Raw genomic sequence first — 26,368 nt, 5'->3', positions numbered from 1 at the left:
CATTGATTTGACTTAGCCCAAATATTTATAAATGAAAGACAAGAAAAGGCAAAAACAAAAAGTAAATATATAACTTTGTTAATCCCTATACCACACCATGGAAAGTTGCCCAATGTTCAGAACCTAAATAATGAACTTTTAAGAATTCATGAATAAAATAAATCAAAAGAAACATTTAAAGTATTTAGAAATGAGTAAGAATAATAAAACCATGGTAGAATATTTGACCGATCACATTTAACAGAAGAAACTGGTGAGAGAAAAAAAGGAAGAAGGAGGGAGACATGTTATGTAACACTTTCTTCAAGATTAAAACATTCCATCCTACAGGAAGTTCCTTAAACAGGAAGATAAGCAACTCAAAATAGCTTAAAGGAAGTCTCTAAAACTAACCAGATTCACTAGGCCCTTGCCTGTCACAGTAAGCAGTAAAAGCCACAGTCTTCCCCCTTGGACAGAAGGAAGCTGAGCCGCAAGAAGACTCTTAAGACCAGACCAGCTGCCTGAACAAAGCAGAAACCAGCTGAGCTGCCTAGAAGAGGTTTAAACTAAGTCACTTGGAAAGGACACTCCCCAACCTGTTGAGCTGCCTGCAGGGTGTGCAATGTGTTCCAGGTTTCCCAAATTTGATAAGCTGCTATCCATGCTGGAGTGAGCTTTAGTAATAGAGCTGTCTTTTGAGTCATTTCTGTTCAAAAGACACACACACACACACACACACACACACACACACACACACACACACACACAAAGTCACCGTGACAAAAACTTCAAACTGGAGAAGACAGGTCAAACCGAACAAGATGAAGATGCATTCACTAAGAATGATGGGTAGTCTTTGAGAGTCAGGCAATCTCCACAAAAAGTGCCAGGGTTAATGAGGAGCCCACGGATTCTTCAAGTTCAGGTCAGGTTCTGCTAATAATTTAAATGACAAGCACAATTTAAAGCTACCATTGGAATTTTATTTCCGACATTACATGTCTAAATGTCTCTAAGGTTTCAGGCTACATGTGGTGATATACTGTGCCCCCCAATATATTGTGCACCCTAATGAAGCTTACCTGAGGATCACCGGAAAAAGCCAGCCACTATATTAAACATAGGTTTAGGCAATGGTAGCACACACCTTTAATCCTAGCATTCTGGAGGCAGACATCCATCCAGATATCTGTGAGTTCAAGGCCACTCTGGGGAACAGAACCAGGCATGATAACACACGCCTTTAATCCCAGCACTAACCATAGAGGTCTGGAGGTCTGTACAGATAGACAGGAAGTGATGTAGATGGGCAGAGAGAGAAAGTGAGATGCAGAACAGAAAGGCATATAGGCATGGGTATATAGTAAGTAGCTCTTTTTGGCTAAGGATTTCCAAGTGGTAAGAACGTGACTGGCGGGCTGGAGAGATGGCTCAGAGGTTAAGAGCACTGCTTGCTCTTCCAAAGGTCCTGAGTTCAATTTCCCAGCAACCACATGGTGGCTTACAACCATCTGTAATGAAATCTGGTGTCCTCTTCTGGCCTGCAGGGATATGTGCAGACTGTATACATAAAAAATAAATAAATCTTTAAAAAAAAAAAAAAAAAAAAAAAAAAAAAGAACGTGACTGGCTGGCTTCTTTCTGCTTTTCTGATCATCAGATAAGCTTTATTAGGGTGTGCAATATATTGGAGGACACAATATATCACCACAGCTACACATCCTTTTCTCCTTTATCTATATTTAAGTAAAACCTATTCCTGAGCTATCATGCTATCCTAATGTAAAGCAGACTAAGCTTTAATTTCCTGGATGATCAACAGCTAAACAATGACTGGTGACATGGCTTAGTGGGTAAAGCACTTGCTGACAACTTGAGATGGATCCCGGACCTCTTGTAAAGGTGGAAAACAAGAGCATACCCCATATCCCATTGTGACCTCCATAGACACATTATGGCAAGTATGTAAACACACACATTCAAACAAGCATCATAAACACACATTACTCATATTATCACAATCATCATTCATACACAAGCATCACATAAATACATACATCATACATGTAACACACATGCACAGACATGCATCATACACATATACTACTAATAAAAAAATTTTTAAGCTAAATAAAAATAAATTTTCGGGCTGGAGAGATGGCTCAGCAGATAAGAGCACTGGCTGTTTTTCCAGAGGTCCTGAGTTCAATTCCCAGCAACCACATGGTGGCTCACTACCATCTGTAATGAGATCTGGTGCCCTCTTCTGGCCTGCAAGCATGCATGTAGGCAGAACACTGTATACATAATAAATAAATAAATCTTTTAAAAAAAATAAATTTTCATTCCTACCAATGCTAAAAACAAAGTAAGGGACATTAGGGATACTATAATATATGTCTCTGCCAATGTACCTAATATCTTAATTTTAGTAGGAATATTTAAATGTAAATAAGTTATTTCTCCCTGTCAATCTTTTTTCAAACACACAATTCTACTTAAATTATCTAAGATATTTTTAAAGCATTTCAAACCAAGGAATATTTTTTTGGGGGGAGCTGAGGATCAAACCCCGGGCCACTGAGCTAAATCCCCAACCCCGTAATTTTTATTTGTGAATATTTAACTGGTAAACCGCTCAAAGAAAATTTGCTATGGAATATGCAGTGAGTTGTCCTAAGCTACTGTGATGGTAAGTTTAAACTGTCAACTAGACACAATCTAGAATCCTGTGTCTATGAGTCATTCAGAAACCAAATCATTATAAATGCAGAAGCAGGAAAAGGTAGTGTTTAAAATTAGAAACATGAGAAATAAAATAGAAGCTGTAAAGTTACAGTACATAAAAAGGAAAATTTTAGAAATATTTTTTAAATATCATCACAAGACTATAGTGAAGTAGAAAATGGATCTCCAGTTCTTCTGGGAATACAAAGTGGCATTATCAATTCATCATTATCAGTATCATATAGAAAACAGTATTTAATATTTAAACAAGAAAAGAATAAATTGAATCCACTCTTCAATTCTAGTTTATTCTAAACACTTTTTTTTTTTTTTTTTTAAAGCAAACAGCCCATATAGCTTCAGGTGACTGCCTGAGGAGACTCAATACTGTATCTGATGACTTCTTATAAAATCTTACTGCTCCCCTAAAACCCCAAGTTTAGTTTTAATGATCCCCACAAAATAGAAGCTTGGGCTTACCTGGATATTAATTTTTAATGTTTTTTATTCCCCAAGTCTAACTCTAGCTCTAGTTAAGTTCATCCACTTTGTCTATATGCTAAATGTTCTTCTAACCAGTAATGAACCAGTAATTTCCTGCTCACCACAAAACCAATATTACTATCTTCTCTAAAAATTAATTATTTGTTTACCACAGTATAACAATGAAAATTAAACCAAGTCATTAAAGTTTAGCCATTAATATTTATACATAGGTTTTACATTATCTTTCTTTAATGGACATTATTACAATTATATTTATAAAAATCTGGCAAATCTCAACTGAAAAGATAGAAAATCTGAGCAATTTCCATAGGAAACACAGCTTTATGACTTTCAAATAGGAAGGATCCAGAATTATGTAGAAACAAACGTGTGTGCGGTCTGTGAGACAGTATCTAATTGAGGTAACTGAGGTGGCAGTACCATTCCGTGAGGGGAGGTTCCCAAATGAATAAAAGGAAGGGAGTTGGGTGGTGAAAAAGGAAGGGTAGGTCTGAGAGGGATTGGGGAATGGAGTGAATATGATCAAAATACATTGGATTAAACTCCCAAAGAGCTCAAAAATTAAAAATTAGACATACATATGCAAAAATTTAAGAAACTCTACCCAAACACTAAAAAGCTCAAATTGACTAGGAGATACATACACATTGCAATACACAGATACAATGGCAATCTTGAGACTATAAAAATAAAGAATAAAGGTCATGCAGCACTGAGATACTCCCAAAACATACAATCTATTGTTGTTGCCCTTGGCTACCTCCCAGTGATGGAAGATAAGTTCCTATCTGCTGAAGACACTATGCACTCCAGAAACAGGTCCCTGAGTTGAAACTGACCTGAATGCCCGCTCCCTGAGGACTAGCTTTCATGTACCAGAAGACACCAAGCAAGCTTCCAAAGGAGAGAGGCAACCAACTGTGATACCCAGTATGACACCTATGAACCACATCAATGACCAGCATGGTACAATAACCCTAAGGGTGCACTAGTGTGGCACACATACCTTGGCTCAGGATGGTACAATAACCCTAAGGGTGCACTAGTGTGGCACATATACCTTGGCTCAGCATGGTACAATAACCCTAAGGGTGCACTAGGGTGGCACACATACCTTGGCTCAGGATGGTACAATAACCCTAAGGGTGCACTAGTGTGGCACATATACCTTGGCTCAGCATGGTACAATAACCCTAAGGGTGCACTAGGGTGGCACACATACCTTGGCGGTAAACAACAGCTTTTTAATTAGACTTAAGCTCCTCTCAACAAGAGGGATACCAAGTCTGGTACTATACAACCAGTCAGCTAATCAGTGCGAGTGAAATCACGGTTATTAGAGGAGAACCTACAACCACTAATTACTAAACCAGCATAATCCCTAACAATCTATAAGCACTTGTCCTTATACCCACAGATAGGTTAGCCTTCACCCTCACCAAGTAAACTTCTCTTTGTAACAGAGAGCAAACACTACAAGAAAACAATTAATTTGCAGAATTGTGGAGCCCAGTCCCAGCTGATACAGCTACAAAATACTCCAGGAACCTAAGGCTCAGGAAACATTGCAGAAGAGGAGGAGGGGGGCACAAAGTTTCTAAGACCAGAGGATCAGGGACTTTGCTATGAGACTCTGTCTCCTAGTAACATCAGAAGCTATATCTGAAAAGTCTCAGCAACACGGCTGCCTAAACGTGAGCTGAACAAGGAAAATATCAAGGAACATGGCAAAGTGCACGGTGGGGGAGGGGAGGACAAAGGCCTCCATCCTACACAAAGAAGTACAGGCAACTGTAGTAAACCTGGGATTGAAGAGGTGGTCCTCCCCAGGGAGAATACACCAACTGACTGTCCAGTGCCCAACGGTCAGCCCCGAAAACATACATATAAGTAACATTACATGGACTCATCAAGTTATATTTGAGAATATGTGTATATATACATATATATTCGTTATACACATATTTAAGTATATACACATAAATACATATATGCAATCAATAACAACTGATGAAAAAAGAGTTCATGAATTTAAAGGACAGGGGGAAGAATATATGGAATGGTTCAGAGGGAGGAAAGAAGAGGGAAAAAATTGAAATTAAGATACAATCTCAAAAATAAATAAAATAAAAATTTAATGAAGAATAAAGGTCAAAGTGTAACACCTTTCATCTGAAGTGAGAGGACTCAAGATAGATGGTCAGGCTGCAAATTAAATAATAAAAATAAGAAATACAGAATAGTGTATAAAGAATCATCTCTTGATTAGGCATGGCAAGATTTTGACTAGTTATGTGTTTTTACAGTATAAAAGAATTCTTTCCTTCCCCAACCTAATATTGCTATTAATCATTTAGGAATTTCATACAATGCACCCTCGTCACATTTACTTCCCATTCCTCCCAGATCCACCCTCCCACCCTTGCATCACCCTCCATTCTCCACCCTCACTAAAAAACAAAACACCAAGTCCAATTTGTGTGGCTGGCCCATATTCTCACTGGAGCATGCTCAAACTCCCATCCTCCTCAGCCCCCTCCTGCCAGAAGCCATCAACTATGAGGAGCTACATTTCAGCATCTTCATCATAGTTTTTAAGGACTCTCCTCAACAGCTTCCTGTCTGGATTCTTCCTTTTTCTCTTTTCTTTTTTTTTCTTTCTTTCCTTCTTTCTTTCTTCCTTCCTTTCTTTCTTTTTTGAAGGAGGGCTTTGTCACAGAAGCCTTCAATGTCTCTCATTCAATATGAGTCTGCAGTCATCAATACCACTGCAAGAGCTCCCTTGCCCTTAGCAGCTGGCAGTAGCACAGATAGACCATGGACTTCCACATGATTTCCAGCAGAACTCTAAATACACTAAAAACTAAAAGGAGCTGTAACTTTTCTGACTCAATGCAAAAATGAGGAGAGGTATTTCAACTCAATTTTTGTATGGTTTTAAACTAAAGTTGCTGTATGCTTTTAAATTTTTGTCAGCCCTATTTAATCTATTCAAAAAATTCCATTTTAAATTAGCCTTCAAACTGAAAATGTAAATAGAATTGGAGAACTTCCTACTCATTTATTACTGTTGTGATATTTCTAACTACATATATGAATCTAAATCCTGAGCAGCTCATCACACCTTCACTGTCTTGGCTGTATTACATTAAACAACACGAAGAGGCTGTTAATAGAGCTAGGTTAAGTCCTCTCTTCCTTTTCTTCTTCCTCTCCCTCTCCTTTCTTTTTCCTTGTCTTTCTTTTTTTTTCTCCTCTCTTTTTCCCATTCATTCTAAATGACTCAATGTGAGCTGTAGCTTTTTTCTTTTTAAATACGAATATGGACCAGTGATCATTAATCACAAACTACTCCAGAAACAGGGAAGCAGTATGGTGAACAGATTCTCCACACTGTGAATACAGCTAAGAGGAGACCCTGAGCATCACCCTGGTTAAGACAGTCAGTCAGTCATCCATGTTCCTCTCACAAGCTGAGCAATGGAACTTGAATTACCAACTAAAAAGATAAATAAACTTTACCTTTCTTGAAATATTGATGTCAAAAAATTGTTTAGGTCTCACACTAAATGGTTCCTGTGTTTTGTCAATGAGCCCAGTCTTCATTTTTTCATGTCGTGGACTTATGATTTCACGTTCAATACACTGCAGGCGAATATTAAAATCACAATCTCCAACTGGTTGTGCCTGAATGAGAGAACATTTTTTTTTAATTTGAACACTAACAACTATATTAACAGCATAACTGTCAAGGCTGCAACACTATACACAATACTATACACTATACAAATAGCAATTTTTGGAGATGTCTAGTGAACAGCTTGCACACAATCGATGCTCATCCCAGTAACAATAGACTAACAATAGCTATTTTTAAATTGTAATTACATATGACAGCAAGAGAAAATGTCATATCTATTATAAGCTGGCTCAGATTTCAAATTGAGTTAATATATTAATATAACTACTATATTTTATTACTTAACTATATTACTAAAAACTAAAACCCAAATTTGGTAAAGTATATGTACTCAAAATAAATAGCATAGTTACCTACTGTGATCAGACTTCATAGTATCAGTAAGAAGATATTTATTATACAGATACATCCTCAATATAAAAACTAATAATAAGTTTACATATGTTCATGTCCTATCCAGACACATGGTGTATATAAACATAAAAACACATCCCCTGGTAATTGTCTAATTGTCTAAGTAATTGTCTAAGATACAAAGTACAGCCTTAACAACTCCTGAAAACTTGTGACATCATCACTACACCTTCTTGTTCCTCTTCTCCAATCTCTATAACCCAATGTAATGTTTCATGAGAGTGCCAGCACATGCTTCAGGATGTCTTTCTCTCAGCTTTGGAAGGATGACAACTTTTACACTCAACTAAGAACATGGAGTGAAAACAAACTAAGCAGGAGCTAGGTACAATTTCTAAGCTGTTCTCTAAGGCACAATGGGGTTGGGGATTTAGCTCAGTGGTAGAGCGCTTGCCTGGCAAGCACAAGGCCCAGGGTTCGGTCCTCAGCTCTGAGGAAAAAAAAAAAAAAGGCACAATGACTCATAAAGGATATTGACTGAGGAAAAGTTAATAAACAAGGACAAAGTCCATGTAGAACCCTTTATATAATCCCTACCACGGTGGAAAACCTAAAGTGATAGGCTTGCATATTAGGCCTATTAGGAGTACTCAGATACCTGTAAAAGTAGCAAGGCACAAACAAGCCTTTTTTATTTTAATGAAGATCTTAAAGTAGTCTAAATCCTCTACTAAAATACATATTATGTGACTAAAACAGGAACAGAGAAAACGCAGATCACTATCACTCCCACAAAGACTACAGTACAGGAAGCACTGGGCAGCCAGATGTAGAAGCATTGAGAGCAGATGGCAAGACACACTCAACGCAGTGTGTTGGGATCCTTTCCATCAGTCCCTCCTCACTTCCAAACACTGCCCACACTGGCAATGGAGTTCTTCGAAAGGAGTAAAAATACTATCCCACCATCACCATACCTGAAATCCTTAAGTGACAGTCTGTTACATTAAAGTCTAAGTTCAAACACCATAGTCAAGTAACCTGCCACCCTATTACCAATTTACTGTATGACCCACTCCTCAGCAAACATCAAGTACAACAACCATCTAATGTTCCTGACTCCATCCTTCAAGGACTCAACAACAGCCAGGGAAGGATGAAGTGCTCCCATCCCTCCAGCTCCACTCTACCTCTTACAAACCTTCTTGTACTACTTAGAGCATGAGCATACTATTTCTGTTTCTTTAATCTTTTTTTTTTTTTAGACAAGGTTTCCTTGTGTAGCCAAGAAGCTGCTATAAAACCAGACTGACTCTGTCTTTCAAGTCTGGGTTTAAAGGTGTAAACCACCATGCCCAGCCATATTTCTTTACTTTTCTTTTCACCTCTACAGATAAGCAGTCTACAAGTCGATTTTGATATTAAATCCAATCTAAACATATATCCTAATAAATGTAAACAATATATGCCATTAACACTAACAATTTGTATGCAGCTACAACTATATAGTATAAGGCAAACCAAATAGAATAAATGCATTAAAATAATTTTCCTCTGTTGCTCTCAAATTCCAATGAACTGCTATAGAAATGGCATGAAGAGAAGAAATCAGAAATCAGTCTTATTTATCTTTATATTCAGTAACTATAGAACCTAGCATATATAAGATGATCACTTAAATTCTTTCTGAGGAAAACAATAAAGAACTAAAAAGATTTTAATTAAGACTTTGACTTTCTAACCACAGTAACTTGAGCCAAATTAACTTTCTGACATTACAAATTACCCAGCATCAGGTACTTGGGGACTAGCAATATAAATTAAGACTAATAAGGCAGTGCAAGTTCTACAGTGGTTAAACAATAAAACATAATGCTTTACATTAGAAATACATCCTAGCAGTAGATATAAGAAAAGTAGGCAACTTTAAATCATGAGGTATAGTAACAGACATACAACTAATGTTTACTAAATGAGCAACTGTTTAGGTGAAAAGCATAACTAAACTATTTATAGGCTAAAGTATAGATGATTTCTTAAACAAGACTCCAAGCTTTTTGAGAAGGTCTTCACATTAACACATCACTTGTTTGTGTCCATAGACATTGACTGAAAAACAACACTGTTTGCTTTGCTACACACAGAACCAAAGAAAGGACTCACATTCAAAAGGAATAATCCAACACATTTCTAAAAAAAAAAAAAAAAAAAAAAGATGAACAACCTAACATTTTAGTTCTTTCACAAACACACACACACACACCCTCTCCTGAATACATCCCAACAGTAAGAATTTTGTCCTAGAGAAACTTACATTATGTATACAAGAAAAAAAACTTGAGAATAAAAGCAACCAAAAGAAACCCCACTGTATATAAAAAGAAATGATTAATTTTATTATAGAGCACAATGTCTAGCAAAAATTCAAGTGAACTGGTTAACTCTTCACACATTAACCAGTAAACTTCAAGAACATAATGGAAAAATAAAAATTTAAAAAGATCACAGATTATATAGCTAACTCTAGAAACCTTGCAAATGTATATGCTATGAATATACACAGAGGTGGGTAAAGTGTTTAAAAACATCCATGGAGCAGTAAATGTTAAATTCACAGGAGGGGGATCTTAAGAGGAAAGAGACCTAAGAACAGGATGAGCAGTACACACAAGTTTGCTCTTGGATTTTATAACTAATTATTTCTTATCAAAAAAAAAAGTGTAGGGCTGGACTCAGTAGATAAGATGCATGCACCCACATGAAAAAGCAAGGCAGGGTACTACTACATAGCCTGTGACCCTGACACTGGAAGAAGCAAATCCCAGGGCTCTCTGGCCAGCCTGCCTAGCCAAAACAAGGAGCCCTACATTCAATGAGAGACTGTCTCAAAAAATAAGGTAAGGAGAAGCAGAAGACACCTGACAAGGACCTCTGGCCTCCACACAGAGATGCACAGGTAAGCAAGGGAGCGCGCACACACACACACATACATGCACACGCACAAACGCAGACACACAAAAAATACAGAAAAATTATTAAGATTGAACAAATCTGGAACCAGGGATATGGTACATCAGTAAAAGTACCAGCCACCAAGCCCAATAACCTGAATTTGATCAGTGCTGTGGGGTGGTCTGTATTTTAAATGTGTTGCTCTGATTGGTTAATAAATAAAACACTGATTGGCCAGTAGCCAGGCAGGAAGTATAGGCGGGACAAAGAAAGAGAATAATTCTGGAAAGTGAAAGGCTGAGGCAGAGAGACCTGCCAGCTGCCGCCATGACAAGCGAGATGTAAGGTACCAGTAAGCCACAAGCCACGTGACAAAGTATAGATTTAAAAAATGGGTTAATTTAAGATAGAAGAAGTAGATAACAAGAAGCCTGCCACGGCCATACAGTTTGTAAGCCATATAAGTCTCTGTGTGCTTACTTGGTTGGGTCTGAGCGGCTGTGGAACTGGGGTGAGAAAGATTTGTCCTGACTGTGAGCCAGGAGGGACCAAAAAAACTCCAGCTACAAATCTGGAGCCAGGAAAATGGCTCATCAGTAAAAGTACCAGCCACCAAGTCCAATAACCTGAATCTGATCCCCTGGCCCCACATGGTGGAAGCAGAAAACCGTTTCCTGAAAGTTGTCCTTGAGCCTCTACATGTAAGGTATGGCATGCACTCACATACACATAAAATAAATAAATGTTAATAGTCATATTGTTCTGTACATTTCTGCATGATATAATATTTCTTTTTTTTTAAGTATTTGAAGCTATTAGTTCAGAGAGAGTTCCTAAGCCAAGGAACACTGGTGTGTGAATGAGAATGCCTTCCACAGGCTCATATTTGAATCCCTGGTCATCTGGGAGTGGAACTGCTTGAAAAGGACTAGGAGGTGTAGGCTTGTTGGAAGTGTGTTACTAGGGGTGAGCTTTGAAGTTTCAAAAGCCCATGCCAGGCCCAGTATCTGTGTGTCTCTTCCCTACTTCTCTCTCTTTTTCCCTCTCCCTGTCTGCTCCCAACCATGATGACAATGGACTAAACCTCTGAAACTGTAAACAAGCTCCCAATTAAATGCTTTCCCTTTTAAGAGTTGCCTTGTTATAGTGCGTCTTCACAGCAATTTATCACATATTAAAGTGCAGCTCAAAATCAGAGTTAAAAGAAGATAGCATGTCTCCATTCAACAAGGAAACAAAGCCACTCCCCTAGCCTGTGGGTCTAGTTGCAGATGAGAAACATCATTTGCTGATAGGTGGTAAGAGTCGCCAATTTTGCAAACTACTAGTTTTAAGGACTATAAATAGCAATAAAAAAACAACAAATGGTTGGAGAAATGAAATGGCTCAGTGGTAAAAAGCACTTGTTTCTCTTGCAGAGGACCCAGGTTTAGTGCTCAGCACCCAGTTCCAGGGAATTTGATGCCCTCTTCTGGCCTCCATGAGCACGGCAAACACGTGGAGCTCATTCATTTAGGCAAAACACTCACGCACAAAAAATAAAAATAAATAAATCTGTAAATTACAGAAATTCAACCAAAAATTTAAATTATATACATTGAAAATATTCAGAAAAAAAATTCCCATTAGTAACTGAGACTAATGTAATCCTGAATTTTAATACTACAGTTAAAGTAAAATATATTCCCCCTAAAGCTGGCTTTTTAAATACTACACATCTTCAAATCTTAAATGCTTTAATTCCAAAATTATAAAATAAGTAAATGACTATATGACCTTTGTTTTTTCAAGACAGGATCTCGTGAGGTGGCCTCACACTCCTGATCCTCCTTGCCCTTTCCCCCAATACGTGACACATTCTTTAAAATTTTTTGTTTATTAAAAACACTTGTAATTTTATTACTGGAAGTGTAGCTCAATAGTACAGCACTTGCTTAGCATATGTGAATTTATGAATTCAACTCAACCACAAAAAAGTATTAATTAACATATATATAAACATGCACATTATCTCAGTAACAATTCTAATAATTTTATAAATTATAAGAGATACTTACATTGAATTTAATTATGTCATATATCAAATATCTTGGAACAGCCTGTCCATTTACTTTGTCAATGATCATTTCCTTGAAAGAAAAAAGATTTTTACTTTATTAGCAGTTACTTTAATTTGATAGAATATAATACACAGAGAAAGAATATAAATCTTCAATATATGCCTTGATGAGACTTCAAAGGAAGCACACTTGTACTCACATCAAATCAATGTAAGTTTTCAGTATGTCACCTCTGGCTAACCTACAGCTCATAAGATAGCCACGGCTAGTCTGGAACTCTCAGCAATCCTCCTGCCTCAGCCTTCAAAGTACTAAACTATAGACCTGCACCATCACAACCAGTTATATGCTTTTTATAGTTGAAGAGCTACAATACATTCTGCTTTATGTTTGTATTCTGAGTAATATTGAAGAATAAATAAGAAAGTTTGAAATTCAGCATCATTTTGATAAATAATTATGTTTAATCATGACTGTTTAAAATGTTGTTATATGCTAATTACTTTAGTCTTATTACATTCTAAATTTCCTGTATTGCTTTATAAATTTTCATCAAAGATCACTTCATTAAACTTTACCGATCTGTCCTGAGTAAATTACTATTATGTTTCTAAATTTCTTTGTTTCTAAATTTCTTCCACCCCAGCCCCTCCCCTCCATTCCCATCTCCTCCAGGGCCAAGACTCCCCTGGGGATTCATTTAAACCTGGTGGATTCAGTACAGGCAGGTCCAGTCCCCTCCTTCCAGGCTGAGCAAAGTGTCCCAGGTTCCAAACAGCCAGCTCATGCACTAAGGACAGGTCCCGGTCCCACTGCTTGGGGGCCTCCCAAACAGTACAAGCTATTCAACTGTCTCACTTATCCAGAGGGCCTGATCCAGCTGGGGGCTCCACAGCCTTTGGTTCATTAATTCATGTGCTTCCATTAGTTTGACTATTTGTCCCTGTGATTTTTCCAATCTTGGTCTCAACAATTCACACTCTTACAATCCCTCCTCTTTCTCAGCAATTGGACTCCTGGAGCTCCACCTGGGACCTGGCTGAGGATCTCTGCATCCACTTCCATGAGTTACTGGATAAGAGTTCTATGTTTCTAAATTTCTATTTGCAATATTTTGTAGGTAAAGAAATATATCCTAATAGGGCATAAAAGAACATCAATGTCCATATCCATTTAAAAAATTTGGGTTATCTTTGGATTTGGAATTTAAAAAACAATTTGCAAATGAAAATGTAAAAGAAATAGCAAACTACACTGGACTTTAACTGGAACAGATACGGCAATTGTAATTCTGGCCCAAGTATAAACTGTCATGGACCAAACAGCTTTTTAAAACCTCACAAGAGCGTTGGTTAGGTAAAGAAGAGGGCTCTCAGGGAGAAGAGGCAATAATAGATTTTAGAGGTGGAATGGGGGCAGGGGGGGATGGACCTGGTAGGGATCAGGTGGTGGGCTGGAATTTGGGGTTGTTTGGGGGGCAGTGTAGAAATCTTGTGCAGTAAGAACTTCCTGGAATCTATGAGAGTGACCCTAGTGAGGACTCCTAGAAATGGAGGATACCGAGTCTGGACTGGCCATTTTTGTAATCAGGCAAGTGGTGAGACTGGATTGCATTCAGTTGAGTTACCGGCCAAGCGGGTTCCATGGAGATCCCTAAACAGCCTAGGATGATGCTAGGACAGAGAGCTGCTCTCCAAAAACTGACAGCAGGGCCCCATTGCTGAGGACAAAATCCACACAGCTCATTAAACACTGCCAGCTTGAGCTAACGCCTGCATGGAGCCTTCACCCCTATGTTCTGGTCTCTTTGGTGTGAGAAGGCACTCTGTAGGCTACCAAAAGAGAAACATGGACACCAACCCAGGCACAAAACCTTCAACCTACAATCTGTCCTGCCTGAAAGATGTGCTAGGGCAGTGGTGGTTCAGAACTTGTGAGAGTGGCCAACCAATGTCTGGTTTAACTTGTGGCTTAATCCAGTAGAGAGAGCCCATGCCCAACACTGCCTGGATGGCCAGGAACTAGAGACTGGATAGCCCAGAGTCCTTGGGGGCGGGGGGGGGGGGGGGGAATGACCCACAATCAAACAATTCCTAATGATATTCTACTATACTCATAGATCAATGCCTTGTCCAGTCATCAAAGAGGCTTCTTCCAACAGCAGATGGGAACAGGTGCAGAAACCCACAGCCAAACACTATGTAGAGAGAGTCTAAATTAGAGGTCTCTATTGGGTCCCTCTCTTGGGGAAGAACAGGCAGAAAGACTGTAGGAGTCAGAGGGGTTGAGGGCACCAGGAGAAGATGAAGCTCTGAATCAAGTAAGCAGGACCCACATGGGCTCCCAGACTCTAAGGCAGCAAATACAGGGCCTACATAATTAACGATGTTTTTGTGGGACTCCTAACAGGGATCTCTGACTCTTTTGTCTGCGTTGCCTTGTTTCAACCTTGATATGAGAGCTTTTGCCTTGTCTTGTATCTTGCTTTGTCCTGTTCGGCTGTCATCTCTTGGAGGCCTGTTCTTTTCTGAAGGAAAAATGGAGGAGAGGGCACACAACCCCTAGGGAGCTAGAAGGGGGGGGGGAGCTGCAGTCAGGATGTGTTGTATGACAGAGAATCTATTTTCAATTAAAAAAATAAATTAGGCAGTGGTGACACAGGCCTTTAATACCAGCACTCAGTGAGGAAGAGGCAGGAGGAACTCTATGAATTTAAGGCCACAGAGAAACCTTGTCTTGAGAAAACAAAAAATAAAAAAGAGAGAGAGACTTCACAAGAATCTATTATGTTGTTCTCAGTTATCCAAGTTTGAAGTGAAAATAAATAGTATTACCAAGTTAGATCTGCAGACTGTTGCACATCTCATTCTGAGACATTATTTCCTATATGGACTAGCCTCAGAATAACAGAAATCTCCATATATCCATTTTTCATTATGTGTATGTATACATGCACAGTTTAAGTGTACATGTATGGTATGCCTGCCCCTGCTTGTAAAGGTCAGAAGAGGACATCAGTTGTCTTAGTCTCAGACTTAGTCACTTGAAATATCGTCTCTCACTGAACCTGTAGGTAGGTCAGCTGCCAGCAAGCAAGCCCCAGTGATCCTTCTGTCCCTGCCCTCCACAGCCCTATAGTTATAAGCACTCTGCCACAATTAGGTTTGCATGGGTGTTTGGGATACAAACTCAGGTCCTCATTCCTGCACAGCAAGCTCTCTTCCTTAGTGAACCATCTCCCCAGCCCCCAACTTTACTACAAACTCCTACATAAAGGAGATCCACTTCACATCATTAAATGAGATTCATTTCTCCTCCAAATGTCCACAGGACTTGTTTTGAACACATCTCAGGGTTACTGTTTTACTTAAGGGTACCCACAATTGTTTCCAATCTTTATCCTTCCCAATAGTTTCCAGAGAGAAGAGACTTCCACACTCTAAGCAATGCCTGCACTCATAACTCAACAAATACTAGTTCAATATAAACTACCCCAACTATCAGAAAGACTCTTTTAATTTTAAAGTATTTCACCCTGCACTGCCCCGTGTTGATGGGGCACGAAGATCAACCATGAGAAACCATAGCAACCAAGAAAGCAAAAGGTCTAAAAATAAGCCTCGGGTTAGGGATTTACCTCAGTGGTAGAGCACTTGCCTAGCAAGCACAAGGCCCTGGGTTTGATCCTCAGCTCAAAAAAAAAAAGCAAGAAAGAAAGAAAGAAAGAAAGAAAGAAAGAAAGAAAGAAAATAAATAAGCCTCACAGAATTCTTCAGAAGAAAATAATATAAGCTTACTGCCATCTAGACCAGCACATAGTTATAACACCTAGTGTATAACACAGCAATCTAGTCTAACTTTGTTATGTGTAGTTGGTTCACTCAAAAAACAAAGGAAGGAGAAAACATCAGGAGACTGGGTATACAATTGGCTTCTCTGATCCTGAGATGTGCATTAAACTCACAGGATTAAGAGAATCTAAAACCATCACTAGAAGAACGAAGATTAATGGAAAAAGGAAGTGAATCAAGAAAGCAGCAGCAGTAGCCTGTTATGGTAGTACACACTGTAACCTGAGCACTTAGGCGACAGAGGCAAGGTCTCAGCTCTGAGGACAGCCTGAGCTACAGAGCAAGACCCTGTGAAAGGAAGGAAGGGAAGACTAGAAGAAAGAAAAAGCAAGGAGATGTTATGGTAACAGTGGAATCTAGCATACAAAAACTTATACTTCCAACCAGAAAGGGTAAACAGAGTAGCTAAGTGTTTATTGAGGCAACAACCGAGACATTTGAAAATAAGAAAATAGTACCTGCATATTACTGCTTCTATCAAAAGATATTTGGGCTGGATGAAATATTCAAATGTGTAAATAAAACATTAAAAGAAATATTAGTATTATGAACATCCTGTGGTGAATGGTGTCTTAAAATGTGAAAAAGCCAAAGAGTAAGCATCAAGATCTTTATATTTGACCTACATATATTTAACCTTTTGTGCAATTCATGAAATGACAAAAAAAGAAACATAATTTTCAACATATGTAACAAAGTATGCCCCAGTAAGCAAGAAGACTTCATGAGCCAATATGAGAGAAATGAACACCCAGAAGAAAACTGTAGAAAAGATCTGAACAGGAGCTCTCAGAATCAAAGAGTAACTCACCAAGGAGTGAGAAGACGTTACATCTCATAATGACCACATAAACAAGGACTAAGTGCCAGACCCTATCCAATCACCTTACGGACTTTCCTAACCTCTCCCACCTCACCACAGAGGGGAAAATGACTGAACTGTGTAAGGTCCCACGGAATACCTGATAAAGCCAGGGAGGCACTTGAGGTTAAGGTTTGTTGCTATACATACTATTCCCTAAAACAGAAAAGTCATCCTGACCCTCTTTAAATGAGAAAATACCAAACCAAGTTCCACTGCAAACACTATTCCCTAAAACAGAAAAGTCATCCTGACCCTCTTTAAATGAGAAAATACCAAACCAAGTTCCACTGCAAACACAGTGTGTAATGATGCTTAGAGCTAAACTAGACAACCTGAATTCAATCTCCAAGTAGTCTTTGACTTCTATTCACAAGCCAAGGAATGTACACACCCACACCTACACACACACACACACACACACACACACACACGGAAAGAGAGAGAGAGAAAGAAATAAAATACAATAAAAATGTACTATTAGAAAAAAGGACTCTATCATAAAGCTGTACAATTTTGAACACAAAGATGTACATTTAAAGTTATGCTTAGAAAAAAAATCTAAAAAAAAACTGTACTGTCCACTTGGTCACTTATAAAGATACTTTGGAGATTGCAATTCAGGACATGTAGAACCAGCTGCTGGAAGAGATGTTTGCTTTGCTTTATTATATTTTATTTAGTTATATGTGTGTGTGTTTAATTATATTCATTTATGTGTGGGGAAGATTGTATGCATTCTATGGCACATGTGTGGAAATCAGAAGATAACTGCAGTTTTCAGGTCCCTCCAACCAGGTGGAGGGAACCAACTCAAGTTATCAAACTTACAGAAGAGCCTTTATCCACTCAGTGATCCCAAGAGTACCCCTTGTTTTGATACTTTTGAGACAGGTTCACTATGTAGCCCAGGCTGGTCTTGAACTTATCAATCTCCACTCTCAACTTGATTGGGAGGGCTCATATACCACGGTATGTGTGTGAAGATCAGAGGATAGCCTTGTAAAGCAGGTTGTCTCCTTGCACCAGACATAGGTTCTGGGGATTGAACTCAGGTCACCAGACCTGCACAGAGAGCACCTTTACCCACTTAGCAATCTTTCCTACCACTTAACTAATTTTTAACCCTACGATTTCTGCCATCAAAATAGTTTGGAATGACTAAAGAGAAGATTCAGTACTTAAGAACACAGACTGGCACTTCCTGAGACTCAGAGACCAGCCCCTAGCTCCCATCCTGCCCAGAACTCCCATCTGGACCATAGGTGAGTACCTGGGGTCACACCCAGCCAGAGAGGCCTGCCCCTAGGTCCCATCCCTGGGCACCAGCCATTCCAGGAAGATGTGCCCAACTTGGCCCAAGGTTCTGGCCCTCAGGCAGGACACCACCCCCACTCCCACTGGGAAGGTTCCCCTTCTCCAAGACCCCCAGCAGACCCTGCAATCTCCAGGCCTTGCCCCCACACCTATCCACCAGAGACCCCAGCCACTGCCTGAGACTCAGAGAGCAGCCCCCAGCTCCCATCCGGCCCAGAACTTCCATCTGGAACAGGGAGAAGCTTCCTGAATCTGTCAGCTCTGTCTGAACCAAGAGCACTGATAAGACCAAGAAGGAATCCACGAGGAGATGGGCAGATGTCAAGGCAGAAGTACAGACAACAAAATAAAGAGCAATACAGCATCACCAGAACCTAGCCTCCTCCAACAGCTAGACCTGAACATCACAAAATGGAAGAAGCAAAAGAAAACAACCTTATGAATAACATCATGAAGAGGGTAGAGGCTTATAAAGAAGAAATCAAAAATGAAGTGGAGGAACAGACAAAGAAAAAATGGGAAGAACGCTATAAAAACCTAGAGGAATGGACAAATAAAGCAGAAGAAAACAGTAAGTCCCTGAAAGAAAATCATGAAAAAGCAATGAAACATATGAGGGAAACAGTCTAAGACCTGAAAAGGGAAATAGGAAAAATGAAGAAGATACAAACAGAGGGAAAGCTGGAAATAGAAAAATCTGAGGAACTTCAGATGCAAGTATAACCAACAGAACGCAAGAGATGGAAGAGAGGATCTCTGGCGTTGAAGATACGGTAGAAGAAATAGATTCATCAGTCAAAGAAAACACTAAAGCCAACAAAGTCATGACCCAAAATGTCCAAGAAATTTGGGACACCATGAAAAGACCAAACCTACAAATAATAATAACAGGGATAGAGGAAGGAGAAGAATATCAACTCAAAGGCACAAAAAATATATTCAATAAGATCATAGAAGAAAACTTTCCCAACTTGAAGCAGGAAATGCCTATGAAGATACAAGAAGCCTATAGAACACCAAAGAGAGTAGACCTCACACATTAATAGTGGGAGACTTCAACACCCCACTTTCACCACTGGAAAGATCTCCCAAATCGAAACTTAAAGAGAAATAAAGGATTTAACTGATGTTATGACTCAAATGGACTTAATCGATATCTATACAACATTCTATCCGGACAAAAAAGAATATACCTTCTTCTCAGCACTCCATGGAACCTTCTCTAAAATCAACTACATACTTGGCCACAAAGCAAATCTCAACAGATACAAAACAATTGGAATAACCCCCTGTGTTCTATCAGACCACCATGGTTTAAAGTTAGATTTCAACAACAGAAAAAACTACAGAAATCCTACAATCTCATGGAAACTGAATAATGCTCAACTGAATCACCATTGGGTTAAGGAAGAAATCAAGAAAGAAATTAAAGACTTCCTAGAGATTAATGAAAATGAATACACCACATACCCAAACTTATGGAAAACTATGAAAGCAGTGCTAAAAGGGAAATTCATAGCACTAAATGCCCACATAAAGAAGTTGGAGAAGGCCGGGCAGTGGTGGTGCACGCCTGTAATCCTAGCACTCGGGAGGCAGAGGCAGGCAGATCTCTGTGAGTTCAAGGCTACCCTTGTCTACAGAGCTAGTCCAGGACAGGCTCCAAAGCTACAAAGAAACCCTGCATTGAAAAAAAAAAAAAAAATTAAAAATTAAAAAAAAAAGAAGTTGGAGAAATCTCACACTAGTGACTTAACAGCACACCTGAAAGCTCTAGAACAAGAAGAAGCAAAGTCTCCCAGGAGGAACAGACGCCAGGAAATTATCAAATTGAGAGCTGAAATCAATAAAATAGAAACAAAGAACAATACAAAAAAGTTAAATCAAGACCAGATAAACTATTTAAATAGTCCAATAACCCCTAAGGAAATAGAATCAGTCATTAAAAGTCTCCCAACCAAGAAAAGCCCAGGAACAGATGGTTTCAGGGCAGAATTCTACCAGATCTTCAAAGAAGAGTTAATACCAATACTTTTTAAATTATTCCACACAATAGAAGCAGAAGGAACATTACCAAACTCCTTCTATGAGACTACAATTACCCTGATTCCTAAACCAAACAAAAATGCAATAAAGAAAGAGAACTACAGACCGATCTCCCTCATGAACACTGATGCAAAAATACTCAATAAAATCCTGGCAACAGACTCCAAGAACACATCAAAACAATTATCCACCATGATCAAGTAGGCTTCATCCCAGGGATGCAAGGGTGGCTCAACATACGAAAGTCTGTCAATGTAATACACCATATAAACAAACTCAAAGAAAAAAAACCACATGATCATCTCACTAGATGCAGAAAAGGCATTTGACAAAATCCAACACCCCTTCATGATAAAGGTCTTGGAATGATCAGGAATACAGGGAACATACCTAAATATAATAAAGGCAATTTACAGCAAGCCAACAGCCAACATCAAATTAAACGGAAAGAAACTCAAAGCGATTCCACTAAAATCAGGAACAAGGCAAGGTTGTCCCCTCCCCCCATACTTATTCAATATAGTACTTGAAGTTCTAGCCAGAGCAATAAGACAACATAAGGAGCTTAAGGGGATACATTTTGGAGAGGAAGAAGTCAAGCTTTCCCTATTTGCAGATGACATGATGAGTGACCCCAAAAATTCAACCAAGGAAATGATACAGCTTATAAACACCTTCAGCAACATAGCAGGATACAAGATCAACTCAAAAAAAAAAAAAAAAAAAAAATCAGTATCCCTCCTATATACAATCGACAAACAGGCTGAGAAGGAAATCAGAGCTACATCACCCTTTATAATAGCCACAAATGATATAAAATACCTTGGGGTAACTCTAACTAAGCAAGCGAAGGACCTATATGACAAGAACTTTAAGTCCCTGAAAAAAGAAATTGAAGAAGATGTCAGAAAATGGAAAGATCTCCCATGCTCATGGATAGGCAGGATTAACACAGTAAAAATGGCAATCTTGCCAAAAGCAATCTACAGATTCAATGCAATCCCCATCAAAATACCAACACAATTCTTCACAGACCTGGAAAGAATAATACTCAACTTCATATGGAAAAACAAAAAACCCAGGATAGCCAAAAGAATCCTGTACAGTAAAACAACCTCTGGAGGCATTGCGATCCCTGACCTCAAGCTCTACTATAGAACTACAGTAATAAAAAACAGCTTGGTACTGGCATAAAAACCTACATGTGGACCAATGGAATTGAATTGAAGACCATGATATTAATTTGCACACCCATGAACATACAATTTTTGACAAAGAAGCCAAAACTGTACAATGGAAAAATGAAAGCATCTTCAACAAATGCTGCTGGCATAACTGGATGTCAATGTGTAGAAGGCTACAAATAGATCCATATCTGTCACCGTGCACAAAACTTAAGTCCAAGTGGATCAAAGACCTCAACATAATCCAGTTACTCTGAACCTGATAGAAGAAAAAGTAGGAAGTAGTCTTGAACGCATTGGCACCGGAGATCACTTTCTAAATATAACACCAGTAGCACAGACACTGAGAGAAACAATCAATCAATGGGACCTCTTGAAACTGAGAAACTTTTGTAAAGGACACGGTCAACAAGACAAAGCGGGCTGATATCCAGAATATATAAAGAATTCAAGAAATTAGACATCAAAATGCCCAACAGTCCAATTAAGAAATGGGCTATAGAACTAAACAGAGAATTCTCAACAGAGGAAGCCCAAATGGCTGAAAGACATTTAAGGAATTACTCAACATCCCTAACAATCGGGAAATGCAAATCAAAATGACTCTGAGATACCACCTTATACCTGTCAGAATGGCTAAGACCAAAAACACTGAAGACAGTTTGTGCTGGAGAGGATGTGGAGCAAGGGGAACACTCCTCCACTGCTGGTGAGAATGCAAGTTTGTACAGCCACTTTGGAAATCAATATGGCACTTTCTTAGAAAATTGGGAATCAATCTCCCCCAAAACCCAGCTATACCACTCTTGGGCATATACCCAAGGAATGTTCAATCATACCACATGGGCACTTGATCAGCTATGTTCATATCAACATTGTTTGTAATAGCCAGAACCTGGAAACAACCTAGATGCCCTTCAACTGAAGAGTGGATAAATAAAATGTGGTACATATACACAATGGAGTACTACTCAGCAGAGAAAAACAATGACATCATGAGGTTTGCAGGCAAATGGATGGATCTAGAAAAAAATCATCCTGAGTGAGGTAACCCAGACTCAGAAGGACAAACATGGTATGTACTCACTCACAGGAGGATACTAGATGTAAAACAAAGATGACTAGACTGCTACTCATAACTCCAGGGAGGCTACCTAGAAAACAGGACCAAAGAAAGACACAGGGGATCGCCCAATGACAGAGAAATGGATGAGATCTACATGAACAACCTGGACGTGAGTGTAATGAAGGGCAAGGTTCGAGGGAAAGAAAGCTTAGGGGAGCGGGAGATCCCAGCTGGATCAAGAACAGAGAGGGAGAACAAGGAATAAGAGACCATGATAAATGAAGACCACGTGAGAATAGGAAGAAGCAAAGTGCTAGAGAGGTCCCCAGAAATCCACAAAGATACATCCACAATAGACTACTGGCAATGGTCGAGAGAAAGCCCAAACTGACCTACTCTGATGATTGGATGGCCAAACACCCTAACTGTTGTGCTAGAAATCTCATCCAATGACTGAGGGAAGCAGATGCTAAGATCCATGGCCAGGCCCCAGGTGGAGCTCCAGGAGTCCAATAGGCAAGATAGAGGAGGGATTGTATGAGCAAGGATTGTTGAGACCAAGATTGGAAAAAGCACAGGGACAAATAGCCAAACTAATGGAAACACATAAACTATGAACCAATAGCTGAGGAGCCTTCAACTGGATCAGGCCCTCTAGATAAGTAAGACAGTTGATTAGCTTGAACTGTTTGGGAGGCACCCAGGCAGTGGGACCGGGACCTGTCCTTAGTGCTTGAGCTGGCTGTTTGGAACCTGGGACTTATGCAAGGACACTTTGCTCAGGAGGGGACTGGACCTGCCTGGACTGAGCTACCTACCAGGTTGAGCTGAATCCCCAGGGGAGTCTTTGCCCTGGAGGAGATGGGAACAGGGGAATCCATGGCTGATATGTAAAATTAAATTAAATTATAAAATAAAATTTAAAAGTCTCAAAAGCAAAAAAAAAAAAAAAAAAAAAAAAAGAGCACAGACTGTTCTTCAGAAGACCGTAGGTTCAACTCCCAGCATACAACATAGTAGCTCATAATCACCTATAACTCCAGTCTAAAAACAGTTTGGAAATCAAAAATTATGGTATTTATACATATAGGGACACCATTCAGACACTTATATAAAATAACAAGTCCAAAACAAACTGCAAGTAGAAAATTACTTGAAAAACCATATATAGTATTGGAACAGATCAAGAAATGATCTACAATACAAGTGCACATACTTGATCAGAGCACTCCTTTTTCAGCTAAGCTGAAGGTTCTGTGAACATTCAAACTCTGAGACTAAATTAGGCCCCTAGCTTCCCTTAAGCTTCTAACAAACTCTGTTTAAGTATCTATACTCTAGCTAGGCAGTGACGGTGCATGCCTTTAATCCCAGCACTCCAGAGGCAGGCAGATCTCTGAGATCGAGGCTAGCCTGGTCTACAGAGCAAGTTCCAGGACAGCCAGGGCTACATAGAGAAACCTTGTCTCAGAAAAACAATCTACCCTCTAAAACCAGCTGTGGTGATATACATCATAACCCCACCACTTGCAGGAAAAGGGAGTTCTTGAATTCAAGACAAGCCTAGACTACTAGACTATCTATGTAAGAACCTATTTAAAAAAAAAAAAAAAAATTCAGTTCTCAAAGTTGATGTCACTGATATGAATGTGCTGTGCAAAGTCTACAGTTACAGCCATCAAAATAGCAATGTAAGTTATTCCAACATTAGAAGTTTCAGTGATTTTTTTTTATTAGCTTTTTTTTTTTGATTGTTTGGCTTGATTTGCTTTTGATTCTACTTTTTTTAAAGATAGTCTTACTATGAAGGCAGACTGGTCTGGAACTTAATACAAAACCTAGGCTGGCCTTGCACCAATACACTACTGTCTCACTTTCCAAGTGCGGAGATTAAAAGTAGGTGCCACCATTTTTTAAAAAAAAAATAAATAAGTTACTTACCCCATCCAAAAGGGTATTTGATAAATGCATGCGCAGATCTTTACGAAATGGAAATTCCAGATTTGAAACATGAAACACTGAATTATCTCTGTCAATCATAAAAACTTCATTTGTGCCATCAATCAACATCATGTAACTGTAATAAAACATTAAAAGGGTAGTATTAACACATGGGATCAAGAACAGGGTCATTAGAACAGCAGAACTTGTATTTCCCTAGGCTGACAACATTTTCATGGAATGATTACTACAGTCCCTCTCTTGATCATGAAAATTAAAACACCACAATTTTTTTTTATTTTATCTTCTACAGGAAACATAAAAATAGGGAAATTTGATTTTTATGAAGACAATGTGATGTCAGAAGTGCTTATATGATGTATAAGAAGAAATGTTTCTCTAATTTTGGTTAATTTTTGTATTAAAAAATTTCAACATTTATAAACACACAAACATATATACTGTATTTTACAAATTAGGTATTACCTTTTCCATATCAAAGGTGAAAAAATACTGAGCTCAAATTATTCAATCCTATTTCTACTATACCAATTGCACAAGTTTTCTCTTTGAATCAATATTATAATACACAAAATATCAGAATATTAGAATTCTTCTCATTCATATGGGGAAATTTACACACTTAATAAGGTAGTCATACTTCATAAGTCAAGTTAAATGTATGGCGTCTGCATGTCAAGAATGGAGCTCCACGATCTGTTTGTGGGGTCCCTGGCAGCAGGACCAGGACTTATCCCAGGTGCATGAACTGGCTTTTTGGAGCCCAGTCCCTGTGGTGGGATACCTTGCTTAGCCTTGATACAATGGGGAGGGGCTAGGCTCTCCTTCCACTTGGTATGCCAGACTTTGTTGACTACCATGGGAAGCCTTACCCACTCTGAGGAGTGGATGGGGGCAGAGTGGGAGGGAGGTGGGGAGGCGGGAGAAGGGGAGGGAAGGGGAACTGGAGGTTGGTATGTAAAATGGAAAAAATTTTAATAAATAAACATTTAAAAAAAAAAAAAAAGGAAGCAGAGGCAAGAGGATCTCTGCGAGTTCAAAGCCAGTCTGTCTACAAAGCAAGTTCCAGGGCAGGCTCCAAAGCTACACCCCCCCCCGGGGGGGGGGGGGGGGGATGGAGCACCAACCCAGACATGGAGTTTATACTTATAATCCCATGGCTCAGCCAGGCATAATGGCACACACCTTTAATCAAGCACTTGGAGGCAGAGGCAGGCAGATCTCTTGAGTCTGAGGCCAGCCTGGTCTATAGAGTAAGACAGCCAGAGTAAATAGTAAGACTATTAAAAATACAAAAAATGTTGGGGAGCTGGGGAAACAACTCAGTAAAGTACTTGCTATGCAAGCATTTATACCTGAGTTTGATCTGTAGTACCTATGGTGACCTGAGTAAGAACGTCACACATAGGCTCGTGTTTAAAAACTTGATCCCCAGTTAATGGAACTGTTTAGCAAGGATGAAAAGGTGTGGTCTTGTTGGAGGTGTATCACTGGGAGTGAGCTTCAAGGTTTCCAATGCTGTGCTATGCCCAGGTCTCTCTCTGCTACCCCTTGAGGTTCGAGATGTAAGTTTTTAGGGGTTAGAAACATGCCTCCTGTTTTGCATCATGGACTTTAATTCTGTGAAATAAATCCTTTCTTCCATAAGTTGCTTTGGTCTTTATTAGAACAATGGAAAAGTAACTAATATAATACTCACATTAAAAGAAAAAAAAAAAAAAAACAGCTGTTAAGGCACACACTGGTAATACCAATGTTAGGAAGGCAGAAACAGGTGGAACCCTGGGGCTAACAACCT

General features: G+C 39.1%; 1 protein-coding gene across 3 annotated transcripts in view; it reads right to left on the bottom strand.

Moving 5' to 3' along the window:
• Nucleotides 1-26,368, bottom strand: part of Rngtt (RNA guanylyltransferase and 5'-phosphatase) — a 211,375-nt gene that overhangs the window by 140,189 nt on the left and 44,818 nt on the right. For all 3 annotated transcript variants that reach the window (XM_036180116.1, XM_036180118.1, XM_036180117.1), the window contains 3 exons: nucleotides 24,550-24,685; nucleotides 12,280-12,351; nucleotides 6,739-6,903 (listed from right to left, as the gene is read on the bottom strand). In XM_036180116.1, the coding sequence (XP_036036009.1) occupies nucleotides 6,739-6,903; nucleotides 12,280-12,351; nucleotides 24,550-24,685 (373 nt within the window). The remainder of the gene's footprint in view (nucleotides 1-6,738; nucleotides 6,904-12,279; nucleotides 12,352-24,549; nucleotides 24,686-26,368) is intronic.

Source organism: Onychomys torridus, chromosome 2 (assembly GCF_903995425.1).
Source record: "Onychomys torridus chromosome 2, mOncTor1.1, whole genome shotgun sequence".
Taxonomy (NCBI): Eukaryota; Metazoa; Chordata; class Mammalia; order Rodentia; family Cricetidae; genus Onychomys; species Onychomys torridus.
Note: the sequence above shows the minus strand (reverse complement) of the source record. Positions and strands in the feature narration are given on the sequence as shown.